The sequence below is a fragment of the Lepisosteus oculatus genome, chromosome 4 (genome assembly GCF_040954835.1).
Source record: "Lepisosteus oculatus isolate fLepOcu1 chromosome 4, fLepOcu1.hap2, whole genome shotgun sequence".
Taxonomy (NCBI): Eukaryota; Metazoa; Chordata; class Actinopteri; order Semionotiformes; family Lepisosteidae; genus Lepisosteus; species Lepisosteus oculatus.
The window spans coordinates 26179492-26197614 of record NC_090699.1 but is presented as its reverse complement, the minus strand read 5'-3'; the positions used below and the strand labels follow the sequence as shown (position 1 = coordinate 26197614).

General features: G+C 35.5%; 1 protein-coding gene across 9 annotated transcripts in view; it reads left to right on the top strand.

Moving 5' to 3' along the window:
- ptprea (protein tyrosine phosphatase receptor type Ea) overlaps positions 1-13146 on the top strand; it is a 118945-nt gene extending 105799 nt beyond the window's left edge. For 8 of the 9 annotated variants that reach the window (XM_069188995.1, XM_015347012.2, XM_015347013.2 and 5 more), the window contains 12 exons: positions 201-298; positions 1665-1784; positions 2748-2911; positions 4049-4184; positions 4595-4744; positions 5379-5472; positions 6314-6390; positions 7746-7880; positions 8288-8413; positions 9314-9465; positions 10442-10577; positions 11138-13146. In XM_069188995.1, the coding sequence (XP_069045096.1) occupies positions 201-298; positions 1665-1784; positions 2748-2911; positions 4049-4184; positions 4595-4744; positions 5379-5472; positions 6314-6390; positions 7746-7880; positions 8288-8413; positions 9314-9465; positions 10442-10577; positions 11138-11212 (1463 nt within the window). In that variant the 3' untranslated portion in view covers positions 11213-13146. The remainder of the gene's footprint in view (positions 1-200; positions 299-1664; positions 1785-2747; positions 2912-4048; positions 4185-4594; positions 4745-5378; positions 5473-6313; positions 6391-7745; positions 7881-8287; positions 8414-9313; positions 9466-10441; positions 10578-11137) is intronic. The other variant, XM_015347016.2, reaches the window with a different exon arrangement.
- The last annotated feature ends 4977 nt before the right edge of the window (positions 13147-18123 follow it).

Below are 18123 nucleotides of genomic sequence, written 5' to 3'. Positions count from 1 at the left end.
TGACCTTGTATTGGATAGAGTTGTTGGAAAATGGGAGAATGGACTGTAAGAATAACTTTTTCTGGAATTGTCATCGGCAGTGTCATTGTAGAGGGTGATGTCCTAGTGTGTTGCTTGTAGCCAGCATAATGCCAATTGTCTGGTATATATGCAGCCAACAGATTTAAAATGGGTGACTTATCCAAAGTTGTTTTTTTTAGGCCCAAAGCAAGAAACAGTAGCTGACTTCTGGAGGATGATATGGGAGCAGAAATCGGCAACTATTGTGATGTTGACTAACTTAAAAGAAAGAAAAGAAGTAAGTTTTTAATGTATAAGTGTGCATTACCTTCTTCAGCTTATTATTAGTAGTAACAGTAACACTGACAATTTTATTCAGTTCAAAGCAACTTGCATTTTTGCATTTGTACCCTGGACAACAAAGGCAGTATGAGTTGAGTATCTTATTCTGGGACATAACATCTTTTCCTCTTATCTTCTCCCCTAATTCTGAACCCTAATCACTAATAAAAGGTTTTTTAAATTTGTCTTTGTTACATCAACGTCCATAACAAAATTCTGGTAAATAATGCTTAGGAACTTCCTTGTTAATTTCAGCCCCACCTGCTTATCTGAGCTCCTCAGTTCATACTCAGGGTGGAAGAAGTCATCTCTTTCTGCTGCCTTTTCTCTCTATAAAGCATTGTGGTGCAGTGGTTAGGGCCCTGTATTCTAGACCAGAGGGTCATCTGTTCAAACCCCTGATGAGATGCTGCTGTTGTACCCTTGAGCAGAGTGCTTCACTCAGACAACTCCAGTAAATGTCCTGTTGTATACAGTAAATGGGTCTCCAGTTCACCCTAGAAAATGAAAGTTTAAATAAAATCAATGAACTAATGTAAGGAGTTGAAAGGCCTCCCAGTGAATTTCTTTTGAAATTACATTTCAAAACACAGTTTGGAGAAGCCTGGCAATCAATAAAAATAGAATTGAAGTCAGATTAGAATGAGCTTTGGGGAGACTTGAAATCAATAATTAAATAAAGCTTTATACAGCCCTCTTTAGTTTTAACATAATTAAAAGCTAGCAATTTCTCATTAAATGGATTTATCCCTGATTTTCATGAAATGCACTACAGATTGAGTGGACATGTAAAAAAGCCACCTTTCAGATGATAATTTATACTACTAGCCACATCTCCCTTTTCTTCATAATTTTACACTCGTGTGTAGTAAATGTGATAATAACGCTCACATTTCTTTGTGTATCTAGCTTCATAATTCTTTGATATAATTATTGGTTATAAATGTACCATTTGATTTTAAGAACAAACAGGCAAGAGGGGAGAAATACTTTTATTCCCTTCCAAAGACATGTCTATTACAATGTATTGTTGCTTTTTTATCCCTTAATAACTCTCACTTTTGCTAAGTCTAATGCATGTTTTTTTTTAAAATGCAGTTATCATAATATTTATTGAAAATCTCATGGATTACACTATTAACATCTTCTTTATCTCTATCAGAAAGTACGTTTTTTCAGCCCACAACTATGCTGTTACCCTAAATATGCCATTACGTTATAACGTCATTCAAGTGTATTTCTGTCATGGTTTATTTGCAAGAAGGAAATTGCAATTTGCGTAATGGGAATAGATTTAAAAAAGGCCTTTTTTTTCTCCACAGGACAAGTGTTATCAGTACTGGCCCGATCAAGGTTGCTGGACTTACGGGAATATCCGAGTTTCTGTGGAAGACTTCACTGTTCTCGTGGACTATACAATACGAAAGTTTTGTGTGCAATATGTAAGTATGCTCCATAGGTGCAAGAAGTATTTAAACTGTCAGCTTTGCTAAAAAATAAACCAGCAAATGCATATGTTATTCACTTAATAGATAGACAAAATGTATGCGAAGAAGCATACAGTCATTTGCCAGGTGGAACTGAGAGCATGCATCTGTAGTTTAAGCAGCTGCTGTAGCAGTATTCTGTCACAGTCAAGTTAAATTATAGGAGGATTTGAACACTAGTTCCATTGTTTGGCTTTTTTTATTTTATCAGCCTGAGCACTTCCTTTTTGGTTGAATCAAATTTTCTGTATCACTGCACACCACAACCTTAAGAACATCTCACAAAAATGTATTTCTGTTTTCTGTGTTTTATTCCACAAGAACAAATGTAGATATACAGTATGGCCTATTGTAAACTTAATTTGGTCCCTCCGTTCATTGACAGCTTTAGTCAGATGGTAAGCACAGGGAATATAGTTTCATGAGGTAAAATAACTTTGAAAGTGCCCTGTTTAACATGTAGTATAGGACTGGTTTAAAAGTACCCAGAGCACTTCTTTCCTCCACAGTTTTGTGAATTACTAATTTATTTGGCGGAGGCTTTTTCCAAAACAACTTACATTTGCACCAATTTATTGCAGCTAGGTATATTAGTGGAGCAATTCTGGTGAAGGGTAAAAAAAGCACCGTTTCCCCTGTCATTCGACTCCCCAAAACAACCATCTAGTTATGAGTCCAGAATCTTAGGAAAATAGATGATGCCTTTTAAACAATTAAATGAAAATACAGAGAATTTTACGTTTACATTACCCTGGCAGATGGCTGCTACAAGCTGAAGAAGGGTGGGGGAGGGTCACATTACCATGTTCATCACAAGAATGAAATTCTTTGTTTTATACCACATGCAAAGGCTGCGACAATTTTGTTTTCAGGTCAGGTGAAGGTGTGAAATCTCATACTGTCAATCCAATCTTCCAGCAGTCGAGCGATGGCTCCAAGGCCCCCAGACTGGTCACCCAACTGCATTTCACCAGCTGGCCAGATTTCGGCGTGCCCTTCACCCCCATTGGCATGCTGAAGTTCCTTAAGAAAGTCAAGACCGTCAACCCTTCTTTTGTGGGTCCTATCGTTGTGCATTGCAGGTACAGAGGGCTTTAATAACGAAAAGCATCTTCCCGACCGAGTGATGAGTGTCGCAGATAAGTAAAGCGCAGCCATGTGTACTCATTTTTATGCACATACTTTAAATTACTTATGATATTCTTATTGAAATGTGGAAATCGAACTAGACTTAGGAGATGGACCCCCAAATGCTTCTCTCAGATGTGCACATTTTTTGTAGATGTATGCTCTGACTACATCATTTTAAATGATCTGTTTCAAATTGTTTTAAAATATTTTATAATTCATCGTTTGGTCATTAGTAGCCCACTATTTCTCTTCTAATTAATGAAACAGGTGTTTGTTGCAAGTTGTATTTTTTCAAAAGACAAAATACTATTAAATATAAAATCCATAAATTATTGACTTGACGGTGGCAATAAAATAGTTTAGCAGGTGCCGCTGTCTAAGACATCTCGTTTTTAAATGCAGCCCTTGGTTTAGTAGTTAGCATCATGGGCAGGAATTCCAGACTTCCCAAATGAAGTTTGAATTGAATGGTTCCATTGACAAGACTAAATCTTTGGCTCATATCCATCTGGACCAGTAACACCTGCCTGGGCACTGTAAGTCTGTCAGTCAGGAGTAGCAAACCACTTGGAAAGGGAGTAAGCTACAGCAACGGAAATGGCAGAAATATATGTGTGCCAGAAGGAAACGCTCATAGAGCTCATGTCAGCTCATGTCAGCTGAATGGTTTTCTGAACATTTGTGTTTTCAATGAGATTACATGTATGAAGCAGATTAACAATATTTTACCACAATGAGCAACAAATCCTTCTTTATTGTACGGTAGTATGTTTGAACATACAGTAGTCAAAAAATAACCTGTAGTGTTAAGAAAATCAAGTAAAAGGTGAAATTGATTTTAACCACAGGCATCATGAATACGATGCTTTGAAACTAGTGTGAAAGTAATTGTTTTTTTCTTGGTGCAGTCCTCTGTTGTATTTTTTGTGAGTAAATGTGCTGTGACTGTTTCTACATCCCTTTTTAGTTCTAAAGTATTCCAAAAAATGAATGTATTTTTCCATTATAATAGCTCTTAAAACACAAGCCAAACAGTAGATGTGATCACACTGGTGTGAGCTTTTCTCTTATCCTTTCTTCTTCTGCAGTGCTGGTGTAGGCAGGACTGGCACCTTCATCGTTATTGATGCCATGATTGACATGATGCATGCAGAGCAGAGAGTTGACGTCTTTGGGTTTGTGTCCAGAATACGAGAGCAGCGTTCCCAGCTTGTTCAGACTGATGTGAGTGCATCTGCACTGACAAACTAACTTCAGTTTTTATCCATGCCCATTTTTCATGAATTAAATTTGCATTTAAGTTGCAGATAAGGAGGACAAGTGTCAATTTTTTACCAGATACCAGAAATAAATGATTCTTTAATTTAATAAACTCACAGCAGATAATGTGAACTGTGATGCATGTCAGTTTTTCTATGTGGCTCTCTTCTGTCACCTAGAATTACACAGCCTTTTTTCTAAAAATGTCATTTAAACAAAATGTATTGAATTTGTTCTGTGAAAAACCCACTTTGAAGTAAACAGTTTATGTCAATTTGATTTAATTTGTTTTATGGAAACGTGCTTATTCATTTACATTCCTGTAGGGTTTTACTTTTGCATTAATAAAATGTGGTGCTTTTGCTTCACCACAGATGCAGTATTCGTTTATTTATCAAGCTCTGCTGGAATACTATCTATATGGAGACACCGAGCTTGATGTTTCTTCTTTGGAGGGACACTTGCAGAAACTACATAACACAACAGCCCCATCTGACAGAATTGGACTCGAAGAAGAATTCAAAGTAAGATCAGCATACATGTATAGACTTGCTTTTAGGACAAATAAACTACAGTTCTAGAGTGGAACTGCACTCATGTACAATGCTGAATCTGTTATTTAACAACTTTTCTCACAATATCCTCTATCCTAATTTACTAATTTAATATTTAATCAGATTTGTATAGGAAATAAAATGTAATTGGAAATGAGATGATTTACATCAGTCTTACTCAACATGTGTCCAATCCATCTAATCATAGCAGTTTAACAGAAACCACTCTGTAAGAAAGGTGAATCAGATGGGCCATGGGATGGAAAGCTGTTTTACACCTTATATACTATATACTGATGTACCCTACTAGTTTTAATGAGTCTTCGTTCTCATGTTTCAAGTTTATTTTACATGTACCTGAGTACAATGAAATGCTTACTTGTGTTTTTCATCATAAAATGATCTTAAATTGGTGGAGCTTGCATACTAACAACATAGTGGAAAGCAATAGTATTAAATACTAATAGCAGCATTATGCATAAACTTATGGTTACCAGCAGTATGCATGAGATTAGGACAGAATGTTGGTTTGCATACAATAGCAGACGTATACATTAGAAGAGTAACAACTTTCTAATCGTTCTTATTATAACTTTACTCGCAGAAACTTACTAATGTCCGAATTATGAAAGAGAACATGAGAACAGGGAACTTGCCAGCCAACATGAAGAAAAACCGTGTGCTTCAGATAATTCCATGTAAGTGTGCTCTGTTGCCATAAGTTAAACCAGGCACTTGGAGTTCTGTTTTCTTTTTCTTAAGGGTTGACATTATGACCTCTGTTATGTTAATATGCAGTATATACATTTTTAAATAGTCAAGATGCCCTGTTAAAAAAATAAACTTGCATTTTTTTTTGCAAAAATAGATAAAACATATTTCTTACATTTCTAGGTACATTCGGGTAAAAGCAAAATATTTTTATTTATTGGGTTTATTTCTTTCCTGCAGTCTTCCTACTAGGTCAATATGATCTGTGTTGAACTGTCAACAATTCAATGGAATGAGGAATAGACCTGTGATACTGCAGATCTGTCAAGACATGCTTCTGTTAATGATTCGTATGCATGTCTTCTGAGTACTGAAAGAAATGAATGAAGTTATTTATGTCTTTTCACTTTCAAGTGAGGAGGCTAGGTGTAAACCAGACACATTCTGTGGCATTAATATTTATATCCTGAGATGGGGAAAGACAGTGTCTATATACAGTATCTGCCTTGTTTTATTATATATTCATGTATTAAAGAAGGCCTTGATATGCATATGGTAAATGACCTTTAATTAAATTGGGTATTCTTCATGTTAAATAGGCTTTCATTATGTTATTTCATGCTTGCTTCCAATAAAACAGGTTACTTTTGTAAATGGAATACTCTAATCTTATTATTCAATATCTCACACATCTAATAAAACTGTGTATTGCTAATATATACTATACTGTAATGCAGTATAATTTGAAAGATTATGTTTGTCACTTTTTCAGTTAATTTTCCATTTTTGTCTTTGCATGTTTTGAAATTATCTTTTTTTTTTTTACAGATGACTTTAACAGAGTAATTCTGTCCATGAAAAGGGGGCAGGAATTTACAGATTATATAAATGCGTCCTTTATAGATGTAAGCACTTATATTCTTTCCTAAATATAAAATATTTTTAGTTGAAGGCTTACATATACTTTAGGTTTACCATGAGGAGAACATTTTCACTACAAATTTGACTATTTCCTCTCATCCATCTGTAATCAGAGAATTGCTTATTCCTTGTAAGGGTTGCAGCATCCCAGACCCTACCCAGGTAAATGTACAGACACCAATTAACCCAACCAGCAAATCACCCAAAAAAAAACACACACACAATAACAATAACTTTCGAATCAAATACCTTCAAACTGAGGACCAAAGAGCTGCGGGGCAGCAGGATTAACTGCAACGTGAGATTGTGGCCCTGTATTCCACTTCTGCCTATCACAAATCACCTGGTAGGCAGGCACAGACACGTAAGCTTTCATCGAATTCCTCTCTGTGGTGGAACGACAGGAACTAAAAACATTCACGCCTTTGTTCTGTGTTTCATTTCAGATGGCATCAGCTCAGGCTGGTTCCAACTTCTTTGAACTGTTACCTGTATAGTTCATCTTTACAGTCGTACTTTGGAAAAACACAGAGTTTCTGGAATATAGACTTGAATTAAGCCTTTAAACAGAAGGAGGTTGAAAGCTTTCTTGTTTAGGTTACGAATTTCTTACAACTCCCTCTGCAAGTGCAACTTCCTGTTCTGCTGCTCCACTTCCTAAAAATTAATTCACTAATCGTTACAAATGTACTATGTTAAGCTATTTTCACCTCTGGAGTTATATCTTACTCTTTGGTACAGTACATGTACAGTTTTTTTTGCAACAGGAAAGTAAGGAATTAAATTTGGCACAACCGGTTCTTGCTAAAATAACTTTTTTAATTATACTATAATATTAATATTCTGAATGACTCATGATCAACACTGATCATTAGTCATTGCAGTGAGTGCACTGTGTGTGGTTTAAGTCACGTGCCTGGCTTGTCCATGACTGCGGAAAGCCCCTTGGAGAGAGAGCCGTTCTCAGAGGAAAGGAAGGAATAACAAGAGAGGATAGATTCAGTTGTTGACACCGCAGCACCAATAACTGGAATTCCCTCCACTAATTCTAAGCATTGAACACATTCATAGCACATGGGTATGATGCTTGTCAGACTGGACACTGCTCAGTGAAAAACAATTTACCACATTAAGAAATGAAACTTTCCAGGGAGAAGAAAAGTATTAACTGAATAATAATGATACTAATTTCAGAAATAAAAGTCACATTTCACGTGTAAGAAAATCTACTTGAAACTTTTTTTAGAATCCCGTTTTATTTAGCTTGAGTTAATCCATTTTATCTAGACACTCTGACATAAATGTGGAAGGGAAGACACATTTTTTGCTTTTCGTTTAGGGATATCGGCAAAAAGATTACTTCATTGCGACCCAGGGGCCTATAGCGCACACAGTGGATGATTTCTGGAGGATGGTGTGGGAGTGGAAGTCTCACTCCATTGTGATGCTGACAGAGCTGCAGGAGAGGGAGCAGGTACTTTACATTCCATCTTACAACAGGATCAAAGACATGTGCCATGTCACACACTCTAATTAATCAGTTATGGTTCTTTGATGTGAAAGACAGCTTCCAGGTAGGATAAATCCATGTCAGTTTCATTAAGGAGGTCACTACATTGCTGTAAATAGTTCTGGGTAGTACAAAAAATGTATGACTTTCAGTAAGAAAGAAGACAAAATAAAGGAGCATAGAAAAAGAAAGTCATAAAAAGATACAAAAGATCAGACTTGATAAACTCAATTACCTTTCCACTGCATTTTTCAAAATCGTCTTATGAATTTTGGTAACTATTACATTAGGAAACAATTTAGCATATTGTAGGTAGATAAAAAAAGACCAAGAAAGTGAATTAAGCTGATCATTTGCCTCAAATGTTGCAGGACAAGTGCTTCCAGTATTGGCCACCAGAGGGCTCTGTCACATATAGCGACTATACGGTGGAAATAAAGGGTGAAACGCTTGTTGACACTTTCAGCGTGCGAGACTTTGTGCTTACGTACAAACCGGTGAGTTTTTTTAAACAGTTTTCTACGTAAACACTTGTCTGGATTGCTGCTGAATAGCAGTATTGAAAGACTGAAGGGTAGATATCCTTTTAAAGATGACATTGACTGGATTCACACTTCACATAGGCTTTGACTAAGGTCACACGCGTGAATTCAGATACATACGGACTTTGTGTTACGGTTTAAAATAACCACTTTACAGAAGATACAGTATGTAACCATATTAGTGGAGCCTCAGCAGATGCTAAGCCTGTGTACAGACACATTTTGAAGAGCTCTAAGTTTGCCATTAATGGGAATAAAGGGCTGACAGATTGGCCAATGTAAAGGTGGTTGTTTTTTTTTACTTTCCTGTCGAGGAACAACCAGATGAAATGCAGTTTTATAACATCTGGGAAGGAATATAAAACAAAACAAACCTGCAGGTGCTTAAGGTCTTTCCCAGATAAATAATATTACATATGAATTCTTTACTTAGTGAAATTACAGTAACCTAACATTCAGAATATCAATATTTTGACAGTCACTCACATTTAATATTGTGATGAGGAGTGCTGGGTGCACATATTAATTAAAAGAGAATATATAAAGAATCTGTACAAGTGATGTGTCAGGATTCTATTTTATCTTAAGAAATCTGTCTCTGGGGTGTTCTGTATATATTATGAAAAAGATACTGCATATAATGGTATGTACAGTATATACTGTACAACCTAATTATGTATGAGAAAAATATTGTCTAATAAGTAACTTTTAAACATAAGTTCACTAAAATGCTTTGTTGTTCTCAGAAGGCAGTGTTATTTGTGAAACATGTTGGAAGTCTTCTGAGATCATTTTTTATATTTTAGGGGTTCTTGGTTTAGCTCATACATACTGTACCTCTTTCTCCTCATCCAGGACAACCAGACGCGGCTTGTCCGACATTTTCACTTCCACGGCTGGCCAGAGATTGGCATACCGGCTGAAGGCAAAGGAATGATTGACATAATTGCAGCGGTGCAGAAACAGCAGCAGCAATCTGGCAACCACCCCATTATAGTTCACTGCAGGTACAGCAGCCACAGCTGGTAATACACAAATACAATCCACCTGCTCCCGCTGTACATCAGAAAAGCACCCAGAGCTGCCAACACAAATAAGGGTTACGATGGAAGAGAATCTAACATAAAGTCCCATTTAATTTTTTATCAATTATGTTTGTATCTACTGTGTACTGAAGTCCAAGAGAGTACTTCCAGCAGTGAGAAATTTTATTTTTTAATAAAATCAAATTATCGTACTGCAAGACTTTTATATGATTTATAGAGTCTGTTGAGTCTTTGGACTGTACAGTATATATATTATTTTTGTAATCTGTTTTGCCAGAGCCTGACTCAGTGGAAATTGTAGCTAATCCTAGCTTCAGTCCTTTTATAAAGACTCTAATTTATTCTTAGAATATTGTAGTATGCCATAGAGAGAGCCTCTGATCCTTCAATGGCTCCATGTTAGGTATTTTTAATGCTGTGTGACCCACTGGGATTGATTTGATCCTGTGATTCAGAATCAATTAGCAGTAAATACATGTGAAATCGTATTCAGTTCTTCACTTAATCGGATAAAATGAGCTAACAGCAGGAAACTTCAGTTACCCTGTTTTACCTGTTCATTACTGCTAGCTAAGAGGCATTTAAGCCTTTCTATCATCCACTGGGATTAAACCCAGTTGCATCAACTATCCAATGACGTATCTAACTTCACTGACTCATCCCAAAGAAAGAGAAGCAATTACCTTGTTGAAATATGTGCCTGGATTAATAGAATTGGTTCCATTACTAAAACCATGGCATTTATTTCTGATTTGCCTCTTTTCATTTGTCAATATAAAACATATATTTAACAGTATTGTGATTAAAAAAGAAAAACAAATTAGATATGCTTAGAAATGAAGTGTGATGCATCTGTTCAATGTCCTCAAGTTGTACTTTTTTGATGTACTGTAGGAGCCTTGTTTATTGTTAAAGTATGTGGTGTTTTTGTTTGTAGTGCTGGTGCTGGGAGGACAGGCACTTTCATAGCACTAAGCAACATCTTGGAGCGAGTCAAGGCTGAAGGCCTTCTAGACGTATTCCAGACTGTGAAAAGTTTACGAATGCAGAGACCCCATATGGTGCAAACAATGGTATGTATGAGATATCATGTTAATAAAATTAAAATGAGTCATCATTTTAACTGGCCAAATTTCCCATTGGCCCTAACCAATCATGGCCTCCTAATCATCCCCATCTATGAATTGGCTTCATTACTCTGCTCTCCCCCCCACTGATAGCTGATGTGTGGTGAGCGTTCTGGCGCACTATGGCTGCCGTCGCATCATCCAGGTGGATGCTGCACATTGGTGGTGGTGGAGGGGAGACCCCATTACCTGTAAAGCGCTTTGAGTGGAGTGTCCAGAAAAGCGCTATATAAGTGTAAGCAATTATTATTATTATTATTAATCAGTTATTGCCTTTGGTTTTTGAAAGCTATTTCATATTAAAATAGAAAATATTAAAATTCAAGTTCTTTCTTTATGTGGAATTAAATATAAAAATATGCTCACAGACACATTTGAAGTCATGAAGTTATATCTCATATTGATCTAATTCATTAGGGGCTCTCCCTGCTATGATGCATAAATTAGACATTGGTGTTCTAAATAAAAACTCTTTTCCACTAATGTAAATGTTTTTCTTTTCCTAGGAACAATATGACTTCTGCTATAGGGTGGTACAAGACTTTGTCGACATTTTCTCTGATTACGCCAACTTTAAATGAAGTCTGCCTTAATCATGTTTTTTTTGTTTTAACTGCCAGTTAGAGAGGATGTATTTGTTTTATTAACTGGATTAAATTATCAAATATTTTGCTATGCACTTGTCCTTAATGTAACTAAAAAAACTGCATAATAGTTGTATCATATTGTCACATATGTACCTGTGCTTGTTTTCTCAGAAGATATCAATTGTAAATGCCAAAAACATTTTCTGATGTAAATTATACATTATGTAAATTAATTTTGTGATGAAATTTGACAGTATTATATATATTTGTGTTAGTAGTAATTTCATTGTTTTATACATAATTAGAATGTAGTTTTACCTGTGTTTTCACATTTTCAAAACTGAGATTAGTTATTTTTTGTAATAAAATTACTACACATGCAATATTTATAATGCCATTTTTCATTTGAACTTATGTATCTTCTGTTCTCACTGCATTCTGAACAGATCTTAAAGTGTATATACAAATTAAGTTTATTTGCTAGGTGAGATGTTACATTCTATGAAAACTACTTTAAATGGCACAAATACGTCTGTCTCTGTCATTTTATGAGCCTGAGATCACCTGAGAAGAAACTGAAAGATTTCAGAATGATTGTGAGTTTTTTAACTGTTTTTCCTGGACATGAACATAAATCCCAGAAAAAAGTGCCAATTGCAGCTTCACAGTTCGTTACAACTTAGAACAGTAATTAAAGCATTTCATAGTGGCTGTCCAATGAATTCTTTTTAAAAGTACTCAGGATGTTAAACTGAGAGAAAAGAAAATATTTTTAGTTTAATCATTTCAATAGCTGACCTAATCTGCATTGTATTAAAATATATCTTTTAGTCTTGAATTGCTGTTTTATTAAGAGAAGACATTTTTTATAAGTGAACACCCTGCCTCGTGCCAAAGTTTTGTGAAGCTAGACATCAAATTTTTGATGTGTGATTAATTATGAAGAAATAAACGCAGACACATTTATTGGTTTTACAATCAATTTGCAAAACTGTTTGTTTTTTGTTACAGTTAAGGCTAGATTTTCAACTGTATTATGCAATGAGTATAATTGAATAATACTGTATTATGCAGTACCCTTCTGTATTGGCACACTTGTCACCAGATGTTGAACTGAGTGACTCCACGTGTTTAAGCACACTAATTGACACACACTGCCATGTGTTGATGGATCTGTTCTTCCTAGTGAAACAGGCTATGTATGATATTACTGCAAAGATATGTTTGTAAATATTTTTTTTACATAAAGACGGATGCAACATCTCAGTTCCATGGTTTCAAACTGAAGATATATATTTTTAACTGTTGTTCATGATTGTACTTATTTTAAAATTTGTATGTTTGCATGGGCCAGTGCCATATATTGATTAGACAAATGTCTGATCGGTTCATAATGGTCACCAAGTGACTTCAACTACAATGAATGGTCTTTGTAATGGAATGCAAGTTTTTGCCTTCAAACACCAAAAATGGAATGCTAAAGTTAGACTATTTTTATGAGGGCTTAGAAATGCACAAGTGAAATGTGTCGGTGAAAACATAGGTGAAGCCCTGCTTTTAAGGCTCACACTTAAATGTTTAAGATTTTTTTAAAGATTTATTTGAGAAAATTAAAATAATGTTTCTTTTTGTAGCTGTTCCTGGCAAACTAGTTGGAAATTATTTTAATGAAATCCCTGTCCATATTTCATTGTTCAGAACTGACTTTGAAAAAGTATAATTTTAGATTGTGTGGCTTAACTGATGATCTTGGTTATATCTAATTATTTGCATTGTGTGCAGAGGCTGTGGTCGATGGTGGCTATTATTTGCTACATTCCAAAAGTAGCTTGCTCCTGTTGTTTTTCGCTTGTCATTGCTTGTCTTTATGAAGTTTACGATGTCTTTGTAAATGCAAATTGCAATATAAAATACATTCAGAAAAAATGTGTCTTTGTTTCAGCTCTACTTATTTCAGAATAAAAAAAAGAAAAATGGCAGTTGTAAATATAGACTAAATGATACATAAACATATTGTATATACAGTATAACATATAGTATAAATATACATGGATTGATGTATGGGTGAGTGTGTGGATGAATAGGAATTTATATTTTTAATATAGTAAATATCAAAGTTGATTTATCAATATTAATTTAATCAAAGTAAATGATCATTTTGATGGCTATGATTTGATTGTGATTTTCAGTACCATTTTTCTCAGGTAGCTTTTTTCAGTTTATATGTGGTTTATGATTCATTCAAACCTTCAGAGCTTAACTTATTTTTTTCTACTTTTACCCCATTAGACTCACCTAGGAATTACAAAACGTATAACCCGTTTCTCAACAAGGCTTTTTCAAAGGGAATTATATCTTAATGGCGCTGGGAGCTCATTATTCCCTGCCAGGGTCACACAGTGACACAGCAATGCAGTCATATAAAAGAGAAAAAGAAGCGCTGAGACTCACATCACATGCAGACATTGGCACCATACAGTATGTAACTTCACCAATGTATTCTCGTTGCACATAATGAAAGATGTATCTCTACTTGGTTTTAAGGAATTGATTTGCTGTGGAACCCTGGAGAATCTTCATTCAGTATGCATTTTAGTATAGCGCACTAAAGATCCGCCTTATTTATTGTTGCAGTAAATATATTTCAAAATGAAGCTAATTTTAGTCATGTTGCATTTCCTGGTTAGAGGTATATGCATGTGACATTATTGTATAGGTATTTTATTTATTTTTCAGTTTCAATGGAGTTTACAAGAAGAAGTATTGTGCACCTGTTGGTTCTGGCTTATGTGGTACAGATTACATGTTCCCAGCATTGGTCTTATGGATGGCTTCCTGGAGGGAAAAGGAGCATTTCAGACCTGGAAGTAACAGCAGAGGTATGTTTTGGAAAGAACAACAAGATTCATACTGTAGGTTTAATGGCACAATGTGTGATTTGTATTTCTCATGTGACATTTCTTAGTGAATGGCCTTGCTACAAATTAATCCCATGCTAATTGTAATTATTATTATAATAAATACTTTATATAGTGATATTAAAAGTATCTTCTTAAAGAAAAAAAGGTCAAACGAAAACAGTAACAAAGATGGGAGATAACTAAATTAGCACAAAGAAACACTTGGAATTAGAAATAGTTTAGAAGATGCAAGGAGCAGATACAGATACCAATTACACAAAAGTCTTTCTGAAGAAGAAGGCTTTGAGTCTGTATTTAAATGCGTTAAAGGTAGGTAACTCTCTAATATCCTTGCGGATAGAATTCCAGAACTTGGGGTCTTGGCAAGAGAAGGCCCTGTCACCCATAGAGTGTAAGAGAGCTTGGAGGACAACCAGATGAGAATCAGACAAACAAAGATTACAAGGCAGTGATTAGGAAGTTAATAAATTGGATAGATACTGAGGTGCCAAGCCATATAGAGTCTTTGAGGTGAGCATAAAGATTCTAAAGTCGACACAAAACCTGAAAGGAAGCCAGTGCAAGACTCAAGGATAGGAGTAATGTGATCACTTGCATGCAACCTGGTCAAGATTCTTGCTGCCAAATTGAGACATACTGAAGATTGTTTAGTGGGGATTTAGATACCCCAGTGAGAAGGGCACTCAGTAATCAATTCTGAGAAAAGACAGAAATGTTGTCCAGCTTTTCTGTTACAGTCAGAGACAACACAGATCATAGTCTAGGGGTGAGTTTGAAGAATTATGTTTTTACAATATTTTGGAATTTTGCACTTGTGAGTGAAATGTCAAGCTTGGATCAAATATCACCCCCATATTCTTTCATTTAGATTGAAATTCAAGTATAGTACCACCCACAGATAGGGCCATTGTATTGGCTTAAGATAGTTAATAGGAAGTGCCGAGAAGTGTGAGCTCTTGTCATAGTTTAAATTAAGAACATTTTTAAGTTATCTAGGATTTTATGTCAGAGGTGCAATTAGAGAGTCCAGAAACACCTACTTCAGTGTCAGGTTCATTATGGATGTAGATTTAAGTATGTGTGTTTAAATGACTGACCATTTACTAAACATGTAAATGTTGAATATTTGGGGGCCCAAGATCGAGCCCTGAGAAACACCAGATTTTACAAACTCAACATCCGAATTGAAATCCCCAAGAGAAACAAAGTGTTGGTGATCAGTAAAGTAAGAGTTGAACCATTTAAGAACAATGCTAGAAACTCCAAACACTATCTGAAGATGAGAAAGTAAGATGTCATGATTAACAGTGTCAAAAGCAGCACTGAGTTCAAGGAGAATAAGGCTAGATGGAGAACCAGAATCAGAAGCCATTAAAAGATCATTAGTAACTTAACAAAGGGCAGATACAATGCTGTGGAATTGTCTGTAACCGTATTGGAATCGTTCAAAGAGTTTGTTTACAATGAACTGGTTGTTTAATTGACTTTCAACACTACCTTCTAGAATTATGCAAGAGACTGGATAGTCCAGGGCCATAATTGTGTTTTTAAGCACAGTGTAATTGCAGCTGTTTGTACCACTCCAGTTCTCAAGAACACATTTATTAAGTTGAGGACGACAAGGTGGAGAGCAGACAAACAGAATAGAAATAACACAGTAGAAATGGGATCAAATAAACAGGTGGTGGATTTCATATGCGACACTAATTTACTAAGGTATGCAGTGTCAAGTTGAGAGAGATTAGAAAGAGAAGAACCAGGAAAAACAGACAGTGAGATGCTGGATGTTGTCGAACTTAGAAGTAAAAAAGTCTAAGTAATTGCTGCAAAATTGGGATGAAGCAGGTAAAGTAGTAGGGCAGTTTGGTTTATGTAGTCTATTAAAGATTGAGAAGAGGTATCTAGGATTGTTATGGTTATTTTCAATGATGTAGACGTAGCTGACTCTATAGCTCCTTGTACTGTACAAGTAAATTCACATACTTGCCAAAAATGCATCACTTACTTGGGGGATCTATAAACTATAACAATGGTAGCAGACTAGGGAACAGAGACATTTAAAACAAGACACTCAAAAGAAGACTGTAGAGGTACAGTAACTGGCACTCACTGTAAACTCTCTTTATCACCATTAGAGTAAGACTAATGATGATACAATAATTTAAGAGATCATGAAAAATAAACCTTTAATAATAAGCTTTTTAATTTTGTTTTCAATAACAGTACCTAATATCACTATACTGTAAGGTTGAAGTTAGGGTTTACTTTCAGCATTCGGTTAGTAACCTGTGTTTTAGTAATACAGGTTAGTAACCCTCCCATCATCTTTGTAATGCCAATCCTGTAACCCTGTCTGTGGATGGTACTGTACTTGAACTTCAGTCTAAATTGAAAAACCTTGGGGTGATATTTGATTCAGGCTTAACATTCGACATGTACACATGTGTAGCATATTGTTAAAACATCTTTCTTTCACCTCAGAAATATTGCTAGACTATGCCCTATGTTACCACTAACTGTGGCTGAAAAACTGATAAACACATTTGTCTTCTCCCGAATTGACTACTGTAATGTTCTAATTGCTGGGGTATCTAAAACCACATTGAACAAACTCCAATATGTCCAAAATTCATCAGCCAGAATCCTGACCAGGTTTAGTGCAAGTGATCACATTACTCCTATCCTGGAGTCCTTGCACTGGCTTCCTGTCAAGTTTGGTATTGACTTCAAAATCCTCATGCTCACCTCTAAGGCTCTGCATGGCTTGGCACCTCCGTACCTGTCCGAGTTCTTATCGCCCTACTAATCTTGCAACCTTCGCTCCTCTAATTCTGGTCTCCTGTCCCCCAAGCCTGTCTACATTGTATGGGTGACAGGGCCTTCTCCTGTTATGCTGTTAGCTCTGGAACTCTCTGCGCAAGGATATCAGAGAGTCACCTTCTCTAAACTCCTTCAAATCCAGTCTCAAAACCTTCTTCTTTAGAAGAGCCTTTACTTTACCAGTTTCAGTCTTTACTCTTCTGCTCCTGCTGTATTTAGTACCACCATCTACTGTCTCCTCTGTGTATTTTCATTGTGTTTATCTTGTGTATTTTTTATTGTTGTTGTTGCTGTTGTCACCCTGTAAAGAGCTTTGAGAAGCCACCTTTAAAGGTGCTATAAAAAATAACGTTTATTATTATTATTTTAAAATACCACCACATTAATTACCATTGTTACAATTCTAATTATTTTCAGTTCCTAAACTTGATTAAGGTTTCCTTTTAATTGCTGAATTTCATGAGAACTTTAAGATCTCCAACTTTTGAGAAGAAAAAAAACCTTACAAAAGTTGCACCTTGTTATTTTAGGTCAGTTAAGGATTTAGCGAAGTAAAAACCCCAGGTGGAATTAAAGTCAGTAGCTGTGGGTCTCCCACGACCACAGTTGGGAACCCCTAGTATAGAATAGTTCCAATAGGCTAAGTAAACGTCTTAAAAATAATTATTATAAATATTTCTGACTTCTACAACTTCATGCAAAAGCATGCTAAAAAAGTATTTTCTCAATTACAGGAAGCAATTAAAACTGTAGATTATTAATGATCAATCGAAGGAATTTGTGCTGAATTTAATTTTTAAAAACCATGTATAATCTTTTTCAGATGTTGGATAGAGAAGATTTAGTACGCTTTTCTAAGGAGCCCAGTCCTCAGTATGTGTTCGGCCCTTATGACTTAGTAAGTACGTACTTTACACTAAGCACAGAAGATAGGGATTGGATAAAAATAATGTTGTATTATTACATGACTACTTATCTGTGCGTGCATTATAGATCTTAATGTACTTACCGTAATAAAAAAAAATACTTGTATGCATTAAAATCAGTTGTTCTTCGATTATTTTAAATGCTCCTTTGTTATTCTGTGTACACTAATTAGTGCTGATTTTTTTTTATCTTTTCAGTCAAAAGCAGGGACAGGAGATTTTTCCAGGAAACGAAAAT